This window comes from Melopsittacus undulatus, chromosome 7 (assembly GCF_012275295.1).
Source record: "Melopsittacus undulatus isolate bMelUnd1 chromosome 7, bMelUnd1.mat.Z, whole genome shotgun sequence".
Lineage (NCBI taxonomy): Eukaryota > Metazoa > Chordata > Aves > Psittaciformes > Psittaculidae > Melopsittacus > Melopsittacus undulatus.
In genome coordinates this window covers 59,780,338-59,806,744 of record NC_047533.1, presented here as the reverse complement: position 1 = coordinate 59,806,744, position 26,407 = coordinate 59,780,338, and the positions used below count along the sequence as shown (strand labels likewise).

Sequence of the window (26,407 nt, the reverse complement as noted above, 5' to 3'; positions counted from 1 at the left end):
TCAACCCTCAAAAGAAAAGGTTGCACCTCTCCTTGTCGGCTCCTCTGTCACCTGCAGAAGGAACTTGTCTTCCACACAATCAAGGAACCTCCTGGATTGCTTGTGCTGGGACGTACTGTCCCTCCCAACAGATATCAGGGCGGTTGAAGTCCCCCACGAGAACAAGGGCCTGTGAGCATGAGGGTATTCCTATGTGGGTTTTTTACTACTGCTAGCTCCCAGCTTCCTGGATTACTGCCCGCCTTCATTTCTGTATGCGCTGCGATGGCCGCTTGTCGCCTCTGTGCAGTTTGGGCCTGCAGCAGTCCTGCTCCCCTTCAGCTTCCCTGACATCGTTTAGCTACTGACAGCGCCCCGCAGCTCAGCCCCTGCTGCAGGAGGGCCTCCACCAGAGCGCAGGCCGCCTCACGAGACCAATGCAGGCACGCTCTATGCTCCGCGCTGCACCTGCTCCCATCGGCTCTGCCTGGTGCCGACGCTGCCCCCCCCACAGCAGCCACAGCAAAGCTCCCAGGCCAGGCCCCCTGTGAGGCCCCGCTCGCCTCAGCGGAGCTGCCGGCTCCCGGGCCAGGGCTCGCGGCTCCTCAGGTGGCTGTCGCCGCTCAGAACTGAGGCTCTGGAAGTTCCCCCTCGCTCCGGGGTTGAAGGCGCCTCTCTGCAGCTGCTCCCCTCGCACGCATGTGACACAAAGGAGCCATCTATAGAGACAGCTGTAGGCCAAGCCATGTATTCTTTTATAGATTATCCCAGTGGGTCTGTTCTTGAGGACACTGTGGAAATACCTGGTGTGGCTTTAAAGGGAGCTGGGAAGCAAAATTAGTCCATACAAAGTTCGTTGTTAATGAACGTATGGCGGATTCTGTCATCAACTTCATTTGTTCAGTGATTATCCTTTGGGAATCTGGCTATTATACTGAAATTAACAGCCCTCCCAGAGAAAACAAAATACTATAGAGGTTAGCACAGTACAATGAAGACAAAACCCATTTCCTGGGACCCACTTGAGGAAATTTGCAATTAAATCTGTTTCCATCCCTATGATTTATCCTCCAGATCACTTTCTCTTAGCCAGCTTTCCAGCACTTCATTAAATCAAAACTAAGCACCCCTTCTCTAACATCTCATTATGAAACAAAGCTCCTTACAGAGCTCACTTGGCTGGCTGACACCAAGCAGCAGAAATAAAATGCAAGTGATGCTCTGTTTCAGGTCTGAATGCCAGCTGCAGAAGGTGCACTTCTGCTTTCCCTTCCACTCCCCAGTTTGTATAGTCAGCATACTAAGAAAGCACACCATTCAAGGAGATAGCATATCAGTAATTTTTCTTCTAATTTCTTCAAAGAGAGTATAAAAAGTTTAGGTAGTCTAGTTCTGTGGAGAAAAAAGATAAATATTGGTGGATATTTCCAAGCACGAATCCATAGAAACTGAGCTTAAACAATCACACTGCATAAGCATGTCCATTTTCTTGTAATCAGTTTTGAGCTGTGGGGTCTGTTTCAACCAAACTGACCACATCACGTGTCACAGATGGCAAGTTTCACCTGCTCAGCAGAAAAAAGCCACCCTCCCAGTGTCTTCAACAAGAATTAGACTAGGGAGGACTCCATCTTTATTAGATATCCCATTACTCAAGGTTGAGACAAAACCCCAAAGAAATTTAGATCACTCCTCAGCAGAGGCCACCAATACCACCTTTCCCCATACATGGCATGACTTCTTAGGAACCTGAATGTTTCCCATTGAGGACCATCTGTTTTAACATAAAGTCAGGATATCATTATTAACATAAGGTCAGGAATTTGGCCAAGAAAACTTCAGTGTAGGAACTCCGTATTATTCCTGCATGACTTTGTTTTCAGCTATATACCGATGGTATTGGGAGGATGATTTCAGATGGAAGGAACTGGAGCGAACAGATTAAAGGTGGATGTAGAAGAGCTACATTTATCCTTGTTCATACAAGGATGCTTTTCCTCCACAAGTTTCTTAAGAAGAGTTAGAAGAGTTAATAAGTGAGTAGGGACAGCTGGGTTTTCCAACTGGACTTCTGGGACTGGGGTCCAATACAATACCTCATACATTACAATGTATTACCAATACAATAGAATACATTATTGGGTGAATAGATAGGTCTACCTATTCACTAATCATATGCTCACCTTCCAAGGGTAATTATAGAGAAACTGAAAAGACTGAGAGGTGGGGAAAAGGGAGGAGGTTCCTTTTTCAGAAGATGGGGAGATTAGGTCAAGTTAATTATCCTCCGCTTTTTTGTTTGCCCATCATTAAAAACCAACTGAGTATAAAATACCATACCAGAGATTGTCATATTTGAGAGGACAAGGAGCAAATCTTGGAATCTTGGCATGATGATCTGTTTCCCATAAGCTGTATTCTGATACAAATTGTTTGCACTGTACCAAAGTGGGCTTCATGTAGCAAACTATAAAAAAAAATCAGTTTCTGTTTCTGCATTGTTTGGCATGTATCTGAAAATATCTAATGGAAGAATTCAACTGCTTTAACCATGCTGTCTACTTACCATAACAATTTTTTTATTTCTAAATAGCAGACATACCCAAGTCCTCTGAACTCACTATTAATACTATAATAGTAGCAGCAGTGTAACAAGTAGCTGTGTTTACTCATTTTGCCTGTTGGCAACTTCTGTTGAGTATCTTCTGAATTCGTTTTAAAGCTCCTTCATACAGGTGTCCTGTCAATGTGGCTAGTCAATTTGCCTTTGCTTCTGTCTACACAGAATCAGTTCTCTTTCCTCAAACTATACTGCTCTGAAAAAATGAACAATTTTTTAACTGTGCTGGCATGCTGGAAGGAATAAACCCCACAGTATTACTATGGCAAATGAAAAAGGTTCTTTTTCTTTTTTTTAAATCATGTATTGTTAGCTAGAATACCATTAAACAAGTAAGATGGTGACAATTTTAGCTTTGGGAAACCACACCATTTTGGGCTACTGTTTTGAACAGTGAAAACCTTGGATAATCACAGGCCTCTGAACTCATTTCCACCACTGCAATGCAGAATGCTGTTAAATTGGTACTCCTACACCCTCCTGACAGCACAAGTCACAAGCTGCAGTTCTGCTAAGGACTGCTGCGACAGGAATACTGCTGAAACCCATTAATGGTCCCCTGCACTGTCTGATAGCAGTTACTCATCATCAAAGGTTCCCATAAAGCATAAATGAGGATTTCCTTTGAAAACAGCTTTAAGTGTTTACAACACCACAAAAACACTGACTTCAAACCTGATATCCTACCTCCCACCTTAAAATTGGTTGCTTTAAGCAGAGCAGATGACGCTGTTGTCAGATCACTGCCATAACATCCAGGTGCAAACACACCCCAAAAAATGTGATACAGGTGTCAATGCCCAGGTATGCTGAGAAACAAGGAGAGAAGGAAAAAATCCTCTTCTTTTCACCATAGCATGGAAACTGTCTGGAAAGGAACCTGCAGTTCTGACAGCTTTTTCAAATGGACACTGAAGAACAGAAAGACACTGAAAAGCAGAACAATGAAAATTTAAAGCATGCACAGCCCTTTTGTTGCAAATTTCTTAAGAGCAGCAATCACAGTGAAGGATAAGGATGATCTGTAAGGCAAAGAAAAATCAGTCACAAGGACACAAAAATACCTAGACCCACTCATCAATATACTTTAGGTGCATTTTTTATTTACAGAGAGGAGATGCCTCTTATAAGGTTAGACACCTGATAATTCAGCTTTTTCTGTAAAAGTGTATAAATATATACATGAAACTCTATGAAGTAAACATTATTAATTGTGATACAGTAAGCATTCACTACTGTCATGCTAACAGGTATCTCAAAGCTTAAATGCAGATATTAAGATACCATCTATAAAATAGCTCTAACTATACTAAAAGAGAAAAAAATCTGCTATAAACAAGCTTGTAAGAGACTACTAAAATGTCTTTGTAATGTTTGCCAGGACAAAAATACTGCTTCATCCCTCCCACTCCACCACCCCATAAGAAACAAATACCCCAAAACAGTTGCAAAACTGCAGGAGGCATTACAAGATTACTTTTTTCTTCTTCTTTACTTTTTTTTTAATTAAAATAATTTTTATTTAATTATTTTACCACATATTAAGGAAGCTGCAAAAAAAATGCAGCTTTATTAAATATTATTTACTGTTATACAAAAATTTCACGTGTCCATGCAACTGAAGACAGTGGTACCGTATGAGCTGTCCCTTCTCCTTATAACTATATACCTTATTTGGAATGATGGAGAGACTTTATAGAAAATACATTTGACAGCAACTTAAGAAAGGGACTGGAAAACTATTGGCAGAACATGTGAGAGCCTCTAGACCTCCCTGCTTTCGTCTTTTAAAAGCACTTCTGCTTCAGTATTATTTCATTTGTCTCTCTGTTGTTCTTCCTGTTGGAGATGATTCAGAACATAAAGAACAACTTGATAGCAGAAAATGTACTGATCCTGTAAAGGAAAGGAAAGCACAGAGCATGTGAAAAATGCTTGCATCACCAAAGCAATTCCCTCTCACCTGCACAGCACCAATTTCAATAGTAATTCTACAGATAAATAAAAAAACTCCAAATAACCCAGAAAACAAACCGCATAGTAGAGAAATATGCAACCTCAATTTAAAATAAAGGCAAGCACTCCCCTGCCACTAAAGGTATATTTTATATGGGACATTCATCCTTCTTTCACACTCAAATTACCTCAAGCAGAGTTAAGTACTTTACAGAAGTAGGAATGAAAACATCAAGTGAATTTCAAGAGGTCTTGCACCAATACCAACTAATACAGAACTCTGACAGCATAACTTATCTTAATCTCAGCAGTACAAGCATGGGGAATAATACACGTTTTGGGATGTGATATGGGGCCCATAATTTTGTGGGTTTTTTTTTTCTTGTGGTTGCTTGTTATTTAAACTATGATTTGACAAGTCCTTCATGTTCAAAGTGCAGATTTTAACAAGACCTTGTGATGTCCATATAAGGTAAAGTTAATTAGCTCTAGATCTAGATTACTCCTAAAACATTAATTTAACTTCTGTTTGAAAATCTCTCCAGAGGGGATTTCAGAACATTTTTTAATTAAACACAGATGAAAACAGCAGAGCATGTTAAAAATTGCCTGTGTTTATAGCTGTTAAATACATACTGCTACTTACTGGTATGCATCTGATATAATTCTCGCAACACAAATGTTACACTATAAGGCACAGAGACAATCATGTTTCCTGGCACATCAGACTTAGAATTCCACTGTCTTTCCTTTATCATATAGCTGGGGAAGCCAGACTTACCTCTGTCTGAACCATCCCATGCCTCTGCAGACGCATTGTGCGCACCAGGTCCGAGATGTCAAACTACCAAAACAAACCAGAAGTTAAAACATTTTTAAAAATATGCATATAAAGGAAGTATTCCCAGTATCAAACCAAGGAATCCACCTGGTGCATTAAACATTTAGTAGTGAAACAAGTAACAATTTACTATAGCCTACAAATGTCTGGTAGATAACCAGTATGTGTTGTCTCTGGGCAATACGTATGTGGCCCTCCTACATCAGATACCTTCCTTCTCTTGTTTTCTTTCTCTGTGCTTACTCTTACTGGGAGTTGAGTGTGCAGAAGATAGAGCTCCTCAGGCCAGCCTAAGAAAACACTATTTCCCCAGGTTTATAAAATTATAAGACATTTTGTGGGTTCTTAGAAACCCCACTAAGCTAAGCATGACAAAGCTCATCTCTACAAATGCACCAGGACACTGAAGAACATAAACATAAGGAAGCTAGCACTCTCCTGTGGATCACCCTAAAATGCATATCCCTGGTTGTGCTGGAAAAGTTAATTTACATACCCTCATCTCCAGCTGAGATGTCTGTACATTGAGTTTTTGATTCAGTCAGTTAGTTGGTTTCTAGCTGCCCTCCAGCAGTTCATGGATCTCTGACCAACTGAGTGCTGCAACTCTCAGCCCTAGCACCATTTAACATGTTACTTCCACTGAGTACATCCAGCTAGGCAAGGCAGGCATTCTAGCTTTTCCTTCAATACCCCAAGTCATCATGGCAACACACTGTTGTTCCCAAGCCATACACCACAAGTCTGCCATGGCAGGAGATGTTCTTCCAACATAAACTATGGTATCTCAAGTGGCACCTACCAATGTTGGATTGCTGAGTTGTCAACACCAACAAGAAGATTCCCTGAGTCAAGAACCAGCAGGAGTCTGAGCACCCCACTCCCTGGATTACCAACAAAGAAGCATTTCACAAGTACTGCTCTTCTGCATCCTGAAGTTCTATTAAGATATGCTACTCTGAAAAGCTTAGCATATTTTTTAAACTGGACAGACCCAATGGAACACATTTCCTGCAAGTCAAAAGCGTAGCTTAGCCCATTCTCTTGGGTACTCACATCGAGGTCTCTGCTGATTAACCCTAGAACAACATCTATACAAATAAGCGTCCCCGACCGTCCAATGCCTGCACTGCAGTGAGTTATGATAGGTCCTGATTTGTGGACATGACGCATGTAGGAGATGAAAGTAAGCAGGTCGTCTGGTTGAGAAGGGGTGTCATGGTCAGGCCAGGCAATGAAGTTCAGATGGGAAATGTGCCGTACTTCACCTGTCTAAGGTTTAAAAAAAAAAAACAACAAAATGTAACACATGGGAAGAATAAAAACCCAAAAGGTAAGTTCTCAAAGGAAGCAGTCTCAGAAGAGAGGTATTTGGCTAATGAAGGTGTTCTTTAGTTCCATAAAACAAGAGAAACAATGAGCTAAACTGAAAATAACTAGCAAATAATTAAATAGTATAAGGAACACTGTGCAGACTGAGATGATTACACAAAGGAATGAACCAGCCAGATTGAACTATCAGTGAATTTCATATCCCTATAAATGTTTATGTGGCCAAAGGCACCTAAGAAGCCAACATTTAGAGTCTTATTGGCATAATGAAATAATCTCCTGGTCCAGCTGCCTTCTATAAAGGTCACAGAATAGCACAAGCTGCAATGAGGAAATGTTGACAAGTAATGATCACTAGACAAAAAGGAGAAGCCCCAAGTTACCTCTTGATTAGACACTGCAACTGAAAGCAGGCAAGCCAGAAGTATGAGGATAAAAATGCCAACACTCAAAAAAACCTGAGCATACAGATTCACTTACCTGAATCTCTTCTAGCTCCAGCACTCTAATGATGAAGCCCTTCAGCTGCTGGAGTTTTACAAGAGCAAGCCGTAGTCTATCATTTATCACTGTGGTTTTATTGAGTACATCTGGCCAGTAACGCTGGCATTTTATCTTTTCTCCTTCAACCTCCTGAGTCATCATGGCAATCACAGTACAGTTTTGCTCCCAAACCATCTGCCAGAAATCTGCTACAGTCGTGGGGAGAGGTCCTTGACATGCAATGTAAACAAACTCTTCATTCCCCACTGGCATGCGAATGAAGCTGGCGTTGATGTATCCACCTTCAACCCCAAGGGGCACTCTAGTGGTATCATCTGCAATTCCCACACAACAAAAATACCTTCATGTTATGCATGCACATAATTAGACCTTCAAACAACAGAGATGCAGAGCCTTATGAACTCACATAGTACTTATCTCCAGAGATGCTTCCAGATCTTAGTAAAAAAAAAAGATTAAAAATCACTACAATACTTGCTTTAGGGTACTTGTCTTTGAGTAAAGAAAAAAATAGCTAGGGGAGAAATCCAAATCAGGAAACAGGCAGGATATCTGATCCAAACTGCAGCACCTCTGAAACTGAGGTTGAATACTTCTCATTCAGAACATTGTCAGTTCTTGTTTCTCCACACATCTCTCACCTAACAGAATTTCGTTGCAGGAAATTTACCAACAATAGTATACAGGTCTGGTTTTCCAGTTACACATGGGTAAAACTGAAAAAAAAAATATTGTCTGGCTCCATATGTATACAACATTTAAGACACAGAATCTGCTGAAACACCTGAAGGATCTGTCAACATCCATCCCAGCCTACTACAGTAGCTTACTCTTCACTCATCTTAAACTGCTTTACAACTTCTTGCTTTATATGTGTGGAAAGTAAGTGGCAGACAAATTTTTTCCCCTCTCAGCAGCACAACTAGGATATGCCACTTTTAACCCAATTCATCTGATCAGACAGGTGGTAATGAAGTATCAACACTGAACTCCAGATTAGTTAGGACTTACAAGGAAGTATGTTTTTATATCTGTTCTTCTTCCTGTTCTCCTTGGCTTGCCCAATTAAACACTGATCCAAAGGCTTCAACTCCTGAAGGTTCTGTAAAGAAGCAATTACATACACATTAGAAAGTGCTGAATGGTAACAAGTGTAAAGAGTAGTTCTGTAACCAAGTACTTAACAGACAGAATCATTAAGAAATAAATAATCCTAATGTAGAGATGAATAATAATTCAGTCACAGGAAGGAATCTAATTTCACGTAACTAAGAAAATGAAAAAAAAAAAAAAAAAAAAACCAACCCCAAACTATTATCCAGTAAATAATTTCTCATTCTCTCAAAAAAGATTGTGTAACATAGAGTCATAGAATAGTTAGGGTTGGAAAGGGCCTTAAGATCATCTATGGTTGATTTAAGACTCTTTTCACATTCTGCAGGTAGATTTCACAGCGTCTACCTTGTCTCTGACTGTTAACATCATTTTCTCTTGGTATTTTACCAGAAGAAAGAATGATGTAAACACACTTCTGAATTGAATTCCTAGTTCAACGTACTCTTATTTCTCAGCAGTTATTGGGGGGAAGGGGGAGAAGGTTTTGGTAAAAGAAGTCTTTTAATCCCTTTAGAGCTGCCAGTTAAAGAGTTGTGGTATTTAAGGCAGTGATGAGCCAACCATTCTGTTTCATACTAGGAAACAGGACTTTAAAGGACAAGTAGTTACTCACTTCAATCTCTTTAGAAGGGACTCCCTGTTCCAGCAATCCACGCAACATTCTGATCACTGACTTCAATTTAGCTCCTGAGTACTTGCCGCCAGGGAGCACATTCACAGTAGGGAGTGCAGAGATCTCGTCATTTGTCACTAAAGGGAAATCTAGCAAAACAACAGGACTGATTGATATAAATATAAATAAAAAATAGCTAAAACTAGGGAAACTGTAGTGCAATGTTGCATTTCCTTGTTGCTGTTCACCATTGTACTACCAGTTTTCTCTAGATTGCCTCAATACACCAAAGAGAATACATAGATGTCCTCTCAGTTTGACAAGCAAAACCACATTAACAAAATCAGCACCATGCAAAATCAAATTTGATAAATCCAGGAACCAAAGGGACTATTTTCCTGAACTTCCAATAAACACACTGAAACAAAGTTCAAACATATTTTAAATGCAAGTTCTTCACACAATAAACTACAAGATTGATAAATGCACACAGGGATTAATTAAGAACTCTTCACTTCAATATAACAGCCTGTGACTTTGTTTTTAGCACTTACATTCACCATGTCTTTCAAGTGGTGACTGTTAGATGGGTTAAATCTATCTTTTTTTTCCCAATAAAGCTTGCTTTCTATGAGGCCTTAATTGTTTCTCTGAAGTACAACAAAATTAATAAACCAAGAGTCTCTCTGGTATCACAAATAAAAATATTCTTAATTTAGACTTAGTCTAAAGGTTTACACAGATTATCCATTTTTTCTTTTCATGAATGCAGATAAAAGGCAGCTGTGTAAGAATTTCAGGAACTGACTTTACTAATGCTATCCCAAGAAGCAAAGACTAGATTCTGCCAAACATTGAGTAGCGTTCCACTCTGCCACGTTGAGCAGCAGTGGAAGAATGAGAGTCACGACAAAGAAAATATACTGCCTAATTTGAGCATGGTGTATGCAAAGCACGTGATATATCAATCTGATCACAGTCAAATATCTATTGTTACAGCTTTTCTCAGATAGATGCTATGGAAGAAAGCATCTAATCTGATTTCAACTCTACTACAAGTATAGGTGCAATGTTGCCAATACTTGTTCCTATCAACTCTTGCACATTTATTATGCAAAGCTGTAAAGATCCTTTCCAGTGGGCTGCTGAGCTGTTAAGACTTCCCATCACATGTCTTTAAACCTTCAAAACAGGACATTTTAAAATTCACTTCTAGCATTTTCCCTATTTAACATGATCCTCAGATTTCCACTGATGATTTGTTAAAGTTCTTGCCTTTATTTACACGTTCCTGGCTGACTGATTCAATTGGCAGTTCATCACTTCCCCACGTGATTTCATCTTCATCTGCTTGACTCAAAGGAGGTTGTGGAGTTGACCTATAAGAAGACAAGGTATGGAAGTAAAAAAGATCCCCGAAAAAAATACCAGCACATTTGCAACCTAATAAAAAAAAATCACCAGAAAGTAATTTATAGCTACAAATATTTCTGGACTGGGTCCATAATAGGAATCACAAAAGAAGTCCTAAAGAGATTTAAAAGAGGTACAGTGGGAAAAGAGACAGGAAGACAGGAATCTGGTAATAGCTATCACTGCAATTACTTTTCAAAGGCTAAGCAGAGAAATGCTCCATCCCTGGCAGTGTTCAAGTCTAGGCTGGACAGAGCCTTGGGCAACCCGATCTAGTGTGAGGTGTCTCTGCCTGTGGCACAGGGCTGGTACTAGATGATCTTAACATCCTTTCCAACCCAAACCATTCTGTGATTCTGTGAAAGAACAGCCAAAAGCAGGCTTGGATCATTCACATAATCCACTACCTATACAGTAGAATATCTGTTTTCAATTGCAATTTTACTAGCTTTGTTGAGGATGGTGGTAAACATATTAAGTATTTTAGGTCATAATGATGCTGCTTGTGTCAAGCCTCAAACCAAAACTTTCTAGAAACATCAAAATATAAAAAGAAGCATATACACTTTGACTTAAACTTTCCATGTAAAAATTAAGTCCTAAATACTCAAATGGGAATAGATGGACCAGTGGAACTATGCAGTTTAGTTTCTGTGCTCTAAAACCAGATGTAATAGTAATGAAGAGTGCAAACCTTCAAACTGAAGACAGCATTGTTTGAACATTTTCTTCACATGCAAGTACCAAATTGTTAGTGCAATGCAAATTAAATTATTTGGTACCATTTGAACACAGCCCAGTTACTTGTTGTAATCATATATCAAAGGAATAAATAAAACCACACAGTAAACCACATACAGCTGACTAATATTCCCACAAATTATAATCTTTGAAATAACAAGACTAGGCAGAGAGCAATGCAACAAGGCTTCACACAGATACTTCACTGGGTTTCTTTTAGTTTGAATTGTGTTTTTTTTATAACATATCTCTCTTCAGAGTTTCAGACTTCACAGGTTTGCTTTCAAGCAACACTAGTAAAGAAATCTTACCTTTCTGGCATAGCTTTTACGTCACAGTAGTCTTCACATCCATTTACATGTGTTAGCTAGTGGCAGAAATATTTCAAAATGCGTTAAAGGACAGAGTTATAACACTCACTCACTGTAAGTTTTAAACAATAACTACATGGACTATTTCTGAAGGGTACTAAGTTCAAAGCAGCACATAATAAAAGACTTTCCCCTTTTAGACATCTCATTAACCCAGAATAAGAGAGGACAAGAACACAACGCTTGGAAAGAGGCATTACTGTAACAAGGCCAAAAAGCTGCCTTAAAATCATTCCTGATTCACAGCAGTAGTAGACCCATCTATGTTTTCTCCAGTTTGTTTCTAATATTAAAAACCCCTTTATGAGTTAAGTTTGATAGTGAAAACTTCTGCCTTCTCACAAGCCACCACTCCTATATACAGCAGAACAGGGCTTTACCTCTAAATGTAGAGGAAGGCGTATTTCTATATATGCCTTCCTCAACAGATGATGAAGACTCAGCAGAGAAGGCAGCATTTTGACCCCTCCCTTGCAAAAAAACCCAAACAACTCTACAAACCCATTTATACTTATTAAGCCAGCTTGCATTTCCACTGCCATACTCAGAAAATTTTACTTGTTGGCCTCCTAGAGCACACCAGTACAGAGCCAGATACTTTATCTGACTCTCAGCTTTAGTAGCTGGACAGAGAGCTACAACAGCTAGGATCATCTGGACAGACAGTGTTCTGCTGATCTCAAATACTGAGATGAAACCGAGGCATCTAGTGACAGATGTAAAACAGCACATGCAATGTAGGATAAACCCCATATAGGTGTTTTTCAAATTAATGAACAGATCCTAGCAAAAAGTAGGAGGAAAAGAAATCTCCAATTTAGATTTTGGACACCTAAGTCTACACAACACTCATTGTGACTACTTCTTTCCCCTGAGCAGGAACTGAGCAAATCTTTTAGATTAAATGCCCAAAATAACATTAACAAGGTAGTTTATTCTAGCCCTTTATTAAAAAAAAAAAAGAAAAACAGTATAAAATAACACTATGCTTTGTTCTCTCATAAAATTAATTTATGTTAATCTTATACAATTAAAAAAATGTTTGTACACCATTTACAGCTACTCCTGACAAAACTGTGTTAAATTAAAAGACATGCTAAGTTATTTCCACAAGTTCTATGCCAGTAAGGAAAACAGTAAATCAAAAGAGCATCTGAGAAAGCAAAATTAGCAGAATGTCTGCAAGCTTCTTGCCATCCCACCTCTGAAAAATCTTCAGGCAAAGATGACCCATCACAATCTGTGTCTTCAGACTTATCTTCTGTCAGCTTTCCATTCATCTCTGCTGGAACAGGAAAATCAGGAGATAGAGCATAAACACACCCAAAGATGCCCAGGAATCACCTTGTCATACATGTAAATCCTGTTACACCTGTCTGGCACTACACAGGGAATACAGGTACCAGAATAACCAAGAAATATCTATTAAGTCCCTTTGCTAACAGTGTGTTGGAAGAGAGGTCAAACTGTATAGAATAATCAGACTTTAGGCTCCTTTCTTTTCTGACTGGAATATTTGTCATTCCATGTGAAGTGATGGTTTGCATAGTGTCCTAGGTTCAGCAGTAGCAGTCATTTTTTCTTCTTAGTAGCTGGTGCAGTGCTGTGGTTTTGACCTTCCGCCTGGGAACAGCTCTGATAACAGCAATGTTTTTAGTTACTGTTTGTCATGGGTTCAGCCGTGGCAGTCATTTTTCTCCTTCTTGTAGCTGGTGCAGTGCTGTGTTTTGACTTCTGGGCTGGGAACAGTTGCTTGATAGTGAGCATGTTTTGAGGGTGTTTTTGTTCAAGGCCTTTTTTTTTGTTCAAGGCACGTGTTCTGCCGGGGAGGAAGGGAGGCCGGGAGGAAGGAGAGACAGGACACCTGACCCAGGCTAGCCAATGAGGTATTCCATACCATAGCACGTGATGCCCAGGATGCATGCTGGGAGAGAGGGAGCAGGAGGGGTGGAGCTCTGGAGAAAGATGGAGGAGGGAGCACGCGGTGCTCGGCCGGGCAGGGTGGAGTGAGTTATGGGTTGGTGGCTGGTGGGGTGTTGTATTCTTTTCGCTTGTTATTGGCTGTATCATTATTATTGTGCTATGCCTTAGCTATTAAACCGTTCTTATCTCAATCCATGGGGGCTACATTCCTAGGATTTTCCTTCCTAACTCTCCAGGAGTTGGGGGACTTGGTTTAAGCCACGACACTGTTCAAATGTTTAGTCCGACCAAGGACTTTCTGAGCCTCATGCTCTTCCAGGGAGGAAGGGAAGCAGGGAGGAAGCAGAGACAGGACACCTGATCCAAACTGACCAAAGAAGTATTCCATACCACAGCATGTCAAACCCAGGATGTAACTGGGATTTACCCAGAAGGGCTAGGGCACTGCACGGTTGGACTAGGTATCGGGCGGTACTCGGTTAGGTATCGGTCGGCAGGTGGTGAGGTGTTTTATTCTCTTCTGTTATTTCATTTATCATTATTATTATTGGGGGTACCAGTAGTGATTTATGTTATACCTTCGTTATTAAACTGTTCTGATCTGAAACCATGGGAGTTGCATTCTTTTTATTCTCCTCCCCATCTTTCTGGGAGCTGGGGGAGGAAGGGGGAGAGTGAGTGAACGAGCTGCATGGCTAGGTTTAAACCATGACACATAGCTAATAGAATATCTGTGCCACAACATAAAGGATGAAGAGCCTAGTGATAAGAAGTGATCAGATTCCCATATCAATAATGTTTCTTCTATTCAGTTACATTTAGACCAGCAGTAGGTCTAAACAAGGTTTCTACTTGCTCTTTGTATTAACAAGACCTAATTAAGGTGTGCCAGATAAAATACGACTTGTACATGTCTGCTACAGTAGTTTTCTGCTGCTGTATCTTACATATTCAATACATCTCCAGTTGCAAAGGCCAGATGCTACCTACAGGAAATTGGAAGTAGAGGAGCTCCAATAATATTCCTCAGCACAGCCAGAACCTCAGTGTTCCCTGATTTCTAATGTAATGGCCAATAACAATAAACCAGTGAACTTGGAAAGCAGTGAAAGAGCTGAAATAGTTATAACTCTGGAGGGTATATCTTGAGTTCTACAAGGAACCTCTACAGGAGTAGCAAAGATCTTGCTTGAACTTTTGGAGGACGGATACATAGTGTGAGACCACAAAGGAACTACAAATCCAGCTCCATACTAAATTTCAATTAATAACAACTGGAGCTGAGGAGCTGGAACAATAGATATGAAAGGTGTACAGAAGCAGGTTCTGAAAACAGTAGTCTTTCTAAAAGAGCAGGTTGGCAATTTTTTTTTGTTTTGAGAGATCTCTACACATTTCCAAGTTGTGCTATCAGTACTCAATGAAACGTTGAAACGCTTCAGCATTTCAACATGACTTTAACTGCAGAATAGCATGAACTCCACTGAAAAGACAACTCCTGTAGGGGACTAATTTTCCCAGATTACTTAGAGCTAAATCCAGATCTATCAAACCAGAGTTTGCCTTATTAAATTGCAACTGAAGTTCACTGGAATCAGCAACCATTTGTCTGTGTTTTACTTGGGATACCTTCAGTTCACGCATCAATTAAGTGTAAACTCTCCTTCCTGCCAAATCAATTTATTTGGCACCTTGTTTCAAGAAGTATTTTGCTGTCAGTGATAAGCCTTTTTAATGGGTCATGTTACCTGGCAAGTGATCTTCTGATGTGGCCTTCTTCAGATGTAGAAGACTCTGAGCCTCTGAGGTCCCATTATTACGATTTAAGAGGTTCTGGGCTTCCTCATCTACAACATCCAACAGATACTGGACAACTTCATTGTGATCATCCTCATCATAATACTCATCATCTGGAACCTCTGTTTTTAAAGAGAACAGTATAAAAGGACAGGTTTTCCTAATATAGGGTGTTTTCTCAGAGAAAACAGAGGCAGACACCATTGCATTATTTCTAACTTTTATCATGGCTTTCCTTCATTTCTCTCTTACACAGAATCCAGTCTCCAGCATCAGCTAATTTCTCTGAAGCTGAGCATGCAACTTGGAGATGATCTTCTAAAACTGAATGCCAGCCTAACATTGACTTATTTCAGCATATTTAACAATGCCTTGACTCACTTGCATGTATATACTGAAGACTGAATAATGCTGTCCCCTATCTCATCTCCTCTTACCTGATCTGTCACCCTGTGCAGAAAAGTCTGCTATCTGACTGGTAAAGCCAAGCGAAGGTGCATCTCCAGAACCTGAGAGATTCGTTAGTCCTTTTGTGTGATGGATATTGCTTTCTGTATTTGTCTGGGAAGGCCCCAGGAAGCCATTGCCATTTATCTAAAAAAACAAAGAACAATGTAAATTAACTCTTAAAGAGTCTGGAAGTTTGTTGATGCAGCAAGGAAGCCTTAAAATGTTCACTGCTCTGCTTAGCAACAAATACAAAACACTATTCTCATCTGAGATAGCTGGGTGATGGGTAGGCAGCTTGGATGTGTGTTAGAAGTTGCACATGAAAAGAATAAAAAAAATTTAGGGCAACTAAAAAAACCCCCCACATGTATTAAACATTACATTAACAGATGCATTTAACATTATTATAACCTCTACAAAACACATTCAGGCTTCACTATTTTTGGTCTCACAACACACTATTTCTCAGGAAAAAATAAGGGGTGGGGGAGAGAGAACTGGGGGGAAACCGTCTAGTGAATGTAACATGCAAACACCTCCAGAAACTGCGAACAGAAGGAAGTTTTGTGGATCAGAGCCTTGTGTTCTTCTCATAAGACCATATGCCTTTTATAAAGCAGTTGCAAAGAAGGAGATCAATTAAAAAACCTGGCATATTTATTATGATCAGTGCTTACACTGACAGTGGGTTTGTATCCCTCCATTCATGGATTGTTTTATTTATTTATTTTAAAAATTTTGGTAAAGTAGATTTTCTAATGACAATAGGCACAACAGAGTAATATTTACCTTGGGCCCATAAGCATCAGTTGTCTTTTCTGTTTTATCACAGGAATCACTACAGGAACAACCTAAACAAAAATGAAAAAAAAAAAAAAAAGAAAAAAAATCCCAAACAAAACAAAAAATCCCAACAATTTCACAGCAACAGCAACCTTCCCACAAAAATTAAATTAGCCCATAGCAATTATTTTTACTAAAGAAACGACATATTTAATGTTATGTTATGAAATGAATAACATTTCTGCTTGATTGCTGGACACTGCTAAACTTATGTCTGATGGACTGTACTTTCTAACACTTTTATGAGTGTTACATTCAATACATGTTATGAATGCTATTATAAGTAATCAATGCTAAGCAAAGAGAAATGCTGACAAACAGCTTAACAATATACAGTGGAAACAAGGCATGATTTTTCTTCCCTTGAAATGTACAAAACACAAACCTACAGTCACCTGTTACTAACTTTTCAGGGCTATTTTTTGTTTAACATCATCTGGCATCTGCATCCTTGTTCAAAGGTACCTTTCCCTCTGTAAAGATACTACGGTATCAGAGAACTACTGACTATCCTAAATATCCCATTACTAGTTTATTAAATGAGACAAAATTGTTACGGTGGTGAGGCACTGGAATGGGTTGCCCAGGGAAGCTGTGAATGCTCCATCCCTGGTGGTGTTCCAAGGCCAGGCTGGACAAGGCCAGGTTGGACAGAGCCTTGGGTGACATGGTTTAGTGGAAGGTGTCCATGCCCACGGCAGGGGGGGTTGGAACTAGATGATCTTAAGGTCCTTTCCAACCCTAACTATTCTATGATTCTATGAAAATAGAACCAGTAGATGCTATATACCTGGCTACTAGTGAAGTTTTGGGTTTTCATATACATTGTGCACAAAGGAAGAAAAGCACACCACAAAGGAAGAAACTTGTAGATGAAATAACTGAAACCTATAACCTTTTGTCTTGTCATGAACATGTGCATGACCTGTCACCTACAGGAAGGCAGTTTTAACTGGAGGGCCTATATCATCAGTTCCTTCATTTCTATTAACATGTGCAATTCACCTGCATTAAGTAAGCAAGCAAATCTTACCATTAGCTTTCACTGGCCATGGATTTGAGCTATCAGGGCTTTTGGATTTTGGATGCACTGCATGACCATCTCTATAAAAAAGAAATGTTAACATAAATTTTTATTAAAAAAAATCATGGTAATAATCAGATATTGATGTAAGTATGTACTATTATTACAACTGCTGATCATGCTTTAAGTCACCTGTGGCATATTTTGAAAATGGTATTTTTAGCACTTGCACTTGATAGCTGGAATATAATCTTGTCTTCCAGATAAATAAAAAGCACAGCAAATGTTTTTTAAGTACCATTCTGTTCCATTGAAGCACAGCTGTGAACAGAGACCCTTTCTGTGGCATCAGTCCTCAAATACATGCTACCTAGTAGCACTCTTGTGAATTAGTTGTTATACTAGAAAAACATTTTGCCCATATACTCATAAAATCCTGCAATCAAATCAAAGAGTACAGGGATGCATTTGCTTCCAAAACATACCTTGTCACTTTAAGCACCACTTTCGGAAGGTATGTTTCCAGCATTCTTTTGGCTTCTTTCAGAGTCATCCCCTGTGTGCTTACTCCATTAATATAATGGATAATATCTAGTGCACGGAGACTCTCTTCTCTGGCAGCAACCGATCTGGGGAGAATGTCACTGATATACACAACTTGGTAAAGGCTGTCGTGACCTCCTGATAATAACAAACCTTTGCAAGAAACAAGGGGAAGAGAAGGAAATCAGGTTTATTCTTTGTAACTGAAGGGAAAAAATTGTTTTAGAGAAAAAAATCAGTATACTACTGTGTTACCTAGCTCCTCCTTATGGCACATTAGTGTAATATCAGGCAGTAAATGAGGCAGCACTGGCATCTTCGGTAGCTCCAAAACACGCCCTAGCACTAATCTGACAGTCTTCGGGGCAGTGCGGAGAAAGTTTACTGCATCAGTGTGACTCATGTTAGTGACATCAATGTCATTAACCTGGGAAAATGAAAGCAACACAGATCTCCATGTTAGGTTCTGAGTAAAACAGCATAGGGTAGATTCAGACTAGATATAAGGGAGAAGCTTTTTATCATGAGGGTGATGCAACACTGGAACAGGTTAGATGTCCAATCTCTGGAAACATTCAAGGTCAGGTTGGATAAAACACTAAGCAGCCTGATGTAGTTGAAGATACTCTTGCTAACTGCAGGGAGGTTGGACTAGATGACCTTTAAAAGTCCCTTCCAACCCAAACTGTTTCATGATTCTATCATGAACACCTGTACTACATGATACGTACCCAGTAAACCCTCCTAAAGCAAGTCGTAAATTTTATTTCTGAACAATATGCTAGTCATAGATGTATTTAACCAACAACTCCTCCACATACCTGGGCAACCATGTTATTTAATCAATGACTGTTTTTCCCTTTGAACCATTTTTTGCCGTCATGAACAGTAGATGCACACATGCCTAACTGTGGGACATACCATAACTCTCTTCAGCGATCTTGTCACATTGTCATACTTGTGTTTTTTTGTCTAACTAACTGCTATCAAATTAAGCCTCTCAGAAGGTGCGTGTCTTTGTTCATTAACCATATTTGAGTCAAAGTTGTCCTTTTCATGCAGTCCCTGTATCTGAAAACATTAATCCTCTCACTTTTATCAGTCGGTCTCCAGGTCGTAGTCTTCCATCACTTTTGGCAGGATCTTGAACTATGTCATGAATATAGCAGCCAACATTATCGCTACCTTTGGTTACCGTAAAACCCAGACTGCCCTTTTCTGACTTTGTCATAGTGACTCGAAGCTCTGCCTCCTAAGAGAAGAAAAGAGCACTTTAAACAGACAAAAAGAAGCAATTTGAACACTTAATTGAATTTAAGACAGTTAGAAACAGAAAATGGTTCTACATATTGGTTTAAGTGGAACACAAGCCTGGACCGTACCAATATGTCTTAGCAGGGTCAGCTTAGCTGCTTCTGATGAATTCAGATGGACTACTATTTTGCATGGAGCTAACCTTGGGCCAAAGGTCTATAATCTAAAAGTAGTGAAGGCACTCACCAAAACCAACACCTTGTTTTACCCTCAACTAGCTGCCATATATAAAAATGGCTATGTGTTTTTCAAATAAGACATCACATCAGGAATTCACATCAGGAAATCACATCAATCAGGAATAGTCTCACCTCTGTGCCTGGCAAAATCTTGGAGCAGATTCTCCTGGAAGGCATGCTAAGGTACATGAAATACAACAAGGTGCTTGGTGACAGCCAGCATGGATTCACTAAGGGGAAATTCTGCCTGACATCCTTGTCTCTAAATTGGGGAGACATCAATTTGATAGGTGGACCACTTGGTGGATAAAGAACTGGCTGGATGGCCACACGCGAAGACTGTGGTCAATGTCTCAATGTCCAGCTGGAGACCAGTAACAAGTGGTGTCCCTCAGGGACTGGTGTTGGGACTGGTCTTTTTTACATCTTTGTCGGTGACATGGACAGCGGGATTGAGTGTGTCCTCAGCAGGTTTGCTGATGACACCAAGCTGTGTGGCTCGGTTGATATGCCGGAGGGAAGGAATGTCATCCAGAGGGACCTTGACATGCTTGTCGTTTGTCAGGTGGGCTGATGCCAACCTCATGAAGTTTAACCATGCCAAGTGCAAGGTCCTACACCTGGGTTGGAGCAATCCCAGGCACAGCTACAGGTTGGGCAGAGAAGAGATTCAGAGCAGCCCTGCAGAGAAGGACTTGGGGGTGTTGGTTGATGAGAAAATGAACTTGAGCCAGCTTCAGTGTGCACTCGCAGCCCAGAAACCCAACTGTATTCTGGGCTGCATCAAAAGGAGCATGAGCAGCAGGTCAAAGGAGGTGATCCTGCCCTTCTGCTCTGTTCTTGTGAGACCTCACTTGAAGTATTGTGTGCAGTTCTGGTGTCCTCAACATCAAAAGGACATGGAACTGTTGGAGCAAGTCCAGAGGAGGGCCATGAGGATAATCAGGGAACTGGAGCACTTCCTGTATGAAGACAGTCTGAGAAAGCTGGGGCTGTTCAGCCTGGAGAAGAGAAGGCTGTGTGGAGACCTCATAGCAGCCTTCTAGTATCTGAAGGAGGCCTACAGGGATGCTGGTGAGGGACTATTCATTAGGCAATGTAGTGATAGGACAAGGGGTAACAGGTTCAAACTTAAACAGGGGAAATTTAGATTGGATATAAGGAAGTTCTTTACTGTGGTGAGGCACTGGAATGTGTTGCCCAGGGAAGTTGTGAATGCTCCATCGTTGCAGTGTTCAAGGCCAGATTGGACAGATCCTTGGTTGACGGGGTTTAGTGTGAGGTGTCCCTGCCCATGGCAGGGGGGTTGGAACTTGATGATATTAAGGTCCTTTCCAATCCTAAGTATTTTATGATTCTATGAATTGCTGAACTGAACAGGTGCATGTATTTTCCTATAGTGAGATACAGTACCATAGCTTATCTTGGAACTGAACACATGGGCATGTTTTTCCTATTTTAATTTCCATTAAGTTTGATTTGAAAAACATAGATCTGCCTCATCTGCATAGAAACTCATAGAGCACCAGGAAGGTTTTAGAAAACCTTCTGAAAAAGGGATTAAGAAAAGGACAGTTTCCTGTCAAAATGGAGTATGATCTAAAGCAGCTTTGTAACCTGAAAGACTCTCACAATTGGGACATATCAAGGCTCAACTTTCATTTTTTTCCATCTGTGAACAGAGTATGTGAGCATATGGAAGCAGAAGTTCCTTCTGTGATACACAAGGCATTTATGGGGTGGCAAGAAGCTATTTCAGAAGAGTCTCAAAAATATGCTGCTTTCTGAAGCAGAGAAGAAAGGCTTTGAGATTCATAGATACAAATGCTGCAAAGAACAGTCTCCTGATATTCCCGCTGCCCCAGTTTATCTTATGATCTCTGAACAAACACACATAAAAGTAACAGGACATCTGCCATTTAAGCTTTTTCTGAGCACATGGATGAGGGGTGGTTCCATATTTAATGCCAAGTTTTCCAGGCTGAAATGTCACCTGAAATAGACATATACACATCTATCTATGTACATATGGATGCCTACAATTTCACATAACGAAATGATTCAAATCCTCAGGAGTCCAGACAGAAAACCCTTGTGGACATTTGTATTAGCAGCTGCAGTTCACTGGTTACAAATGAATGTGCCTACAACTATCCTATTTGTAAATCAATATGCCTAACTGCTATTCACTCACTCTGATGCCAAGGCTAAAACAACTTTCAGTTGGCCACAGCAATAAATACATTTATGCCACTGAAAGACAGAAATAGTAAGTTACCGGCTCATATTCTTCAGCATTTTTTTCCAACTGGCTGAGTAATGAATCCACTTCTCCCAAGTGCGGAGTCAGCTCAGAAGCAGTAGTACCGTAACAGTCATTTATTAAAATAGATGTGGTAACATCAGCAACAGTTCTACAGATTGGGATCAGTGGCAAATCCAGTGGCAAATCACTACAGATAAAAAAGCAAAAAACCCAAGGATCAGCTTGTACAATGTGGTTGTCAACCATAAATGAATATATGGACCAACACTGACTTCATGCAGATTTAAAAAGCAAAACATAAAAGTCCAATAACTTATTTTTATAAACACCTTCTTCAATATTACAAGTATCATTATAAACAGTATACCTGTTCTCAAGCTCTGACTTGCTAGGAGCCTCTGGATCAGGATATGAGATGGTGCGAACAGCCTCCTCCTGACCACCTTGTGCCTCATACTGACTATGTGCTTGTGTCATAACTTCATCTGAAGCTTGGTATAGCGCAGAACTCCAGCCAAGGCCCACTTGTGCTGGTGAGTCTATCACCTCCTCATCACCACTCCTGCTGCTGTCACTGTAGCTGTCTCTTCTAGAGGAAGATTTTAGCCCTTTTTTGCTCACATCAGTAGTTTCATTTTCATCTGAGCTATCACCTTGTTCTCCATTTGATAGACCAGAAACTTGTCTGCTGACATCAGGAAATACTTGTTGGGGTGAATGAATGGGAGTCTAAAGAGAGCAAGGACATATAGTTCATGAAATTCCAGTTCTGATGACAAAAGAAGTTACAAAGACTACATAAAATTGCCAAATAGTTAGTGGCTCCTTCCATTCAGATGTTGCCCAAGATGTATAAACATATCATAGCACAGTTTCACCGAGTTCAACACAACTTGGGCAAGATAAAGCTTGTAAACTCTCGAAACATATACTGCTACAGAACTGCAAATTCATCTAAGGAAAACAAATATGCTCTTGGCTTTAGTACTGGAGAGAGCCTACTGACAAGATCCCTTTAAGCCATGCCCAACAGTCATATAGGCAATTACCATGAAATCCCTTACAACTAGAATACACTGCTGATGCTTAAAAGACAACTGAAGTCAAATAATTCTCACACAGGAAGGAAATATGGAACCTTTCTAGCAAAAGGCTACACAATAGACTACAAAACCCATGGTAATTTATGTCCAGTGGAGACTGTACAGTCAAGTTATTGACTCCCATGCAGATGAAGAACAGTTTTGCTAATAATCACAGATTCCCAAGAATGATGTCAGCTAGCAGACACATGAAGTTTAAAAGGTTTATTTATGCTTTTATGGCTAAATTCTTGTGTTCATGAACACACCAATCTGAACGTTATAAACAAAAATTGCCACTTATTTTTCCTCTTCTTTTAATATATGCACTGTCTTATTAAAGTTATTCCATACTACAGTTTAATTACAGGACTAATTATTTGTATTACTAGTTTGTTCAGTTGTTTATCTCCTATTTTAACTTCATTTAGATTTGCATTTGTACATTTAAGTTTGTCATCAGAGTTGAATGGGTTTGATTGAGAATAATACTAAAATAACAAACTGAAGATTTGTCTCCCTTAGTTTTACACTTCCCTGTATTATGGAAAGCCTACTTTTCAGGCAAATTACCTGCTACATTCTCTATTGCTGAAACACATTTAATTTCCATGTCTTCCAAGTATCTGAAAGTGGCCTTCTGTTCATTCAATTTAGTTATTGGAGCATTTTTAAAATATTATCTGGGACACCTTTAATTTCCAGTAAGTAAATATTTTATTTTCCCCTGGATTTATGTGCATCAGAATCAGACAAACCTGTGTTTCACAGAATATTCTTAACATAGGCTACAGAAAGACTGAATTTCTATTTGAGATCAACTTCAAACCACTGGTCTGCAAAGAAACCTTTTGACACAAAATCAGCGCATTAAGCCAATTTCCAGTGTCTTAAGCCACAAAATGGAGTGTGTGGGGGAAAATTAAATAGTAAAGTCCTGCATTCTTTTCACATTTCCCCAAAATGCTTAATAGACACCTCAGGGATTTACTTTAAGGACAATATTTCTGTGAGCACCCTCCCCATCTTTATCCATTTAAATAACCCACCCACCAGACCTTACAAATAGCCATTAATACCCCCCATAAACATCATATGCCGTACACCTTACCAATAAAGAAGGATCGATGTCTGGTAGTATACCAGATGGTGGTCGACAAAGGAGAAGAGAGACTTCTGGGGATGTTCCTCTCAGAGCAGAGATGACTTCCTATGGCCACAGTGGGATTTGTTATTAGATGCAGACCCCCAAGACTTGCAAGACTATCATAGCATAAGTTTCACTACTAAGGTACAAACCTGCTGGGATAAACCCTTTAGGGATGATCCATTCACTTTCAGAATGACATCCCCAATTTCTATTTGCCCACTTTCTGCTGCAGGCTGCCCAGGGAAGAGCTTTTTCACCCTCACAATAGTTGAGCCCAGTTGCTCTGGGGTAAGGTTATCTTCACGGCAGAAACTGAACCCAAGGCCTGAACTGTTCTTCAACAGCTTTACCTCAAATGTGTTCTCTGCAAAAGAAACATTAACTTATTATTTCTGACAGCACACTGGCCATATAAAAAGTGTCTGGCATTCTTACTCCAGACATGAGGATGCACACTCTTCTTCTCACAAGGTTCTTCCACTTTCCTGGACACAAGAATTATCTAGAAGATCCATCCAAGTTAAAGAGAATAAAAAGCTGATTATGACTGCTGGCTTGTCTTGACAGCATCCACACTATACAGAAAGCCAGGGTGTCTTCAAAATACTGTTCCCCAGAAAGTCCACTAAGGAGCCTGTTAAAGCAGAGTGAAACAGCCTTCCCAGCCACTTGTCGGACATTACTAAGAGCAGCAACCAGAGCTCCTGGCAGACAGGATAAATCCCATGCAGGAAGACCAAAAGGTATCTGCAGTGGTTTCCCCATCTGGGTAGGCTTCTCTCCACTTTCACAGGTCTCCAGCAAGAGGTGCTGAAATACATGAAACTCTAGTCAGCTAAACAAATCCCTTGTCTCTCTTCATCCAGTTCCTGATATTTTCTCTCACCTAGATAGGAACAGCAGGACCTACAGAATCTCTCATTTATATACAAGTATTTGTATATAAATATATATACAAATACTTATTTATATATTTATATATATATTATATACTCCTTAGCAGTACCCCTTTTATTCCAGCTGTGCCATAGCCCTGTCCTGCAAGACTGGTGAAACTGGGAAAAAACAAGGAACTGCGAGAGAGCAGTTAACAGTAACTAAATACAATTACCAAGATCTGAAAGGAAATTTTAAAAGCAAATGGTATAGCACAAAAAAGGAAGGGACCGCACTATGTGTAGGAGCTTGGTATAGATTCCTACCAGCTCTTTCTCCTTGTCTGTCTTTCTATTCTACAGAAGATACGCAGAAAAATATTCCAAAACCCAAAGGATGCTTTGAAAGTTCAGACAATTGTCCTATATGACCTGACCTGCAGTGACAAAGCTGTATTCTTTGGCATTTGTAGTTTTTGTCGCTGGCTTCTCCTGTGGCTCACATTGCCCCACCTGATTTGGAGGTGTGCATTGTGGTGTTACTGGAGCATGAATCTTGGCCATTGAAAGCTGACCTTTTTCCAACAGCAGATGCACCACCTAAAGAGATGAAACATTCTCAACTAGCAACAGTCATGCAGATAGCACAGTCTAGAGTATGTGTTTCTTTCTAACTTGTCAGGGCCCTGAGTTTTACAGGAGTAAACTTTATAGACACTTCTCTCCCCTTCCACCTTCCATTTGTTCCTTATTTTAAGGGCAGTGACAGTCTTCAGAAGACACTAATGGAGTTGGCAAGATGTTTGCCAACACAGGGTTTTCTTCCAATAAGGCTGTGAGTTGGTTAAGAAGCATCAAAGAAAGTGTCATTTTCACATCCATTAAGGGAATAGAGCTTTACAAATAAATAAATGGAGTTTATAAAGTGACCACAAATAGCAGTCTTTAGCAGCTCTTAATGTGTATATTCACTGGCTATTTCCAGGTGTGCATGTACCTCCACATATGAAGCAGCTGACATAAATAACACTATTAAATGAGGAGGTACCACTGACAGAACCAAGTGCTATTCAAAAAAGCCTAAGACTCAAATAAAGCTACCAGCACAGCCTGCAAACACTGCTGCATATGTGGAGGCTCTTGTCTCCTCAGTGGTTCCCAAATCTCCTCAGACAGATTTGAGACCTGTCTGTAGCATGCTGCTACAGCTGCTTTCCAACCCATGCACCTGGGCTTCCTTCTTATGAATCCCAGGGAGAAGGAAAATCCAGTTCCATGTAGAAATGTGACCTGAACAGAGCCAGAATTTCACGAGGGTGGGCAGCAAGACTCAAGGCCCAGGCAGCCAAGGAGTCTAAGAAAACACACCTAAAGCAACCATGACACTGGGGAGAATTCCAGTCTTCTTCAGGATCTTTTACCTCTCTCCATGAGTGAAGACATGGTTTACTATACATAGAAGTAGAACCAGCAGC

The 26,407-nt window shown here is 40.1% G+C and overlaps 1 protein-coding gene across 2 annotated transcripts in view; it reads right to left on the bottom strand.

Annotated features, from left to right (window-relative positions):
• Positions 1 to 3,680: 3,680 nt before the first annotated feature.
• Positions 3,681 to 26,407, bottom strand: part of PTPN13 (protein tyrosine phosphatase non-receptor type 13) — a 120,867-nt gene continuing 98,140 nt past the window's right edge. Inside the window, exons 28-48 of one of the 2 annotated variants that reach the window (XM_034064566.1) lie at positions 25,370 to 25,532; positions 24,207 to 24,421; positions 24,019 to 24,117; positions 22,193 to 22,554; positions 21,838 to 22,012; positions 19,160 to 19,318; positions 18,322 to 18,493; positions 18,009 to 18,219; positions 17,533 to 17,603; positions 16,446 to 16,507; positions 15,644 to 15,800; positions 15,158 to 15,328; positions 12,689 to 12,771; positions 11,427 to 11,482; positions 10,237 to 10,340; positions 8,962 to 9,110; positions 8,244 to 8,334; positions 7,209 to 7,546; positions 6,453 to 6,668; positions 5,337 to 5,399; positions 3,681 to 4,495 (exon numbers count right to left, since the gene is read on the bottom strand). In XM_034064566.1, coding sequence (XP_033920457.1) covers positions 4,415 to 4,495; positions 5,337 to 5,399; positions 6,453 to 6,668; positions 7,209 to 7,546; positions 8,244 to 8,334; positions 8,962 to 9,110; positions 10,237 to 10,340; positions 11,427 to 11,482; positions 12,689 to 12,771; positions 15,158 to 15,328; positions 15,644 to 15,800; positions 16,446 to 16,507; positions 17,533 to 17,603; positions 18,009 to 18,219; positions 18,322 to 18,493; positions 19,160 to 19,318; positions 21,838 to 22,012; positions 22,193 to 22,554; positions 24,019 to 24,117; positions 24,207 to 24,421; positions 25,370 to 25,532 — 3,198 coding nt within the window. In that variant the 3' untranslated portion in view covers positions 3,681 to 4,414. The remainder of the gene's footprint in view (positions 4,496 to 5,336; positions 5,400 to 6,452; positions 6,669 to 7,208; positions 7,547 to 8,243; positions 8,335 to 8,961; positions 9,111 to 10,236; positions 10,341 to 11,426; positions 11,483 to 12,688; positions 12,772 to 15,157; positions 15,329 to 15,643; positions 15,801 to 16,445; positions 16,508 to 17,532; positions 17,604 to 18,008; positions 18,220 to 18,321; positions 18,494 to 19,159; positions 19,319 to 21,837; positions 22,013 to 22,192; positions 22,555 to 24,018; positions 24,118 to 24,206; positions 24,422 to 25,369; positions 25,533 to 26,407) is intronic. The other variant, XM_034064565.1, reaches the window with a different exon arrangement.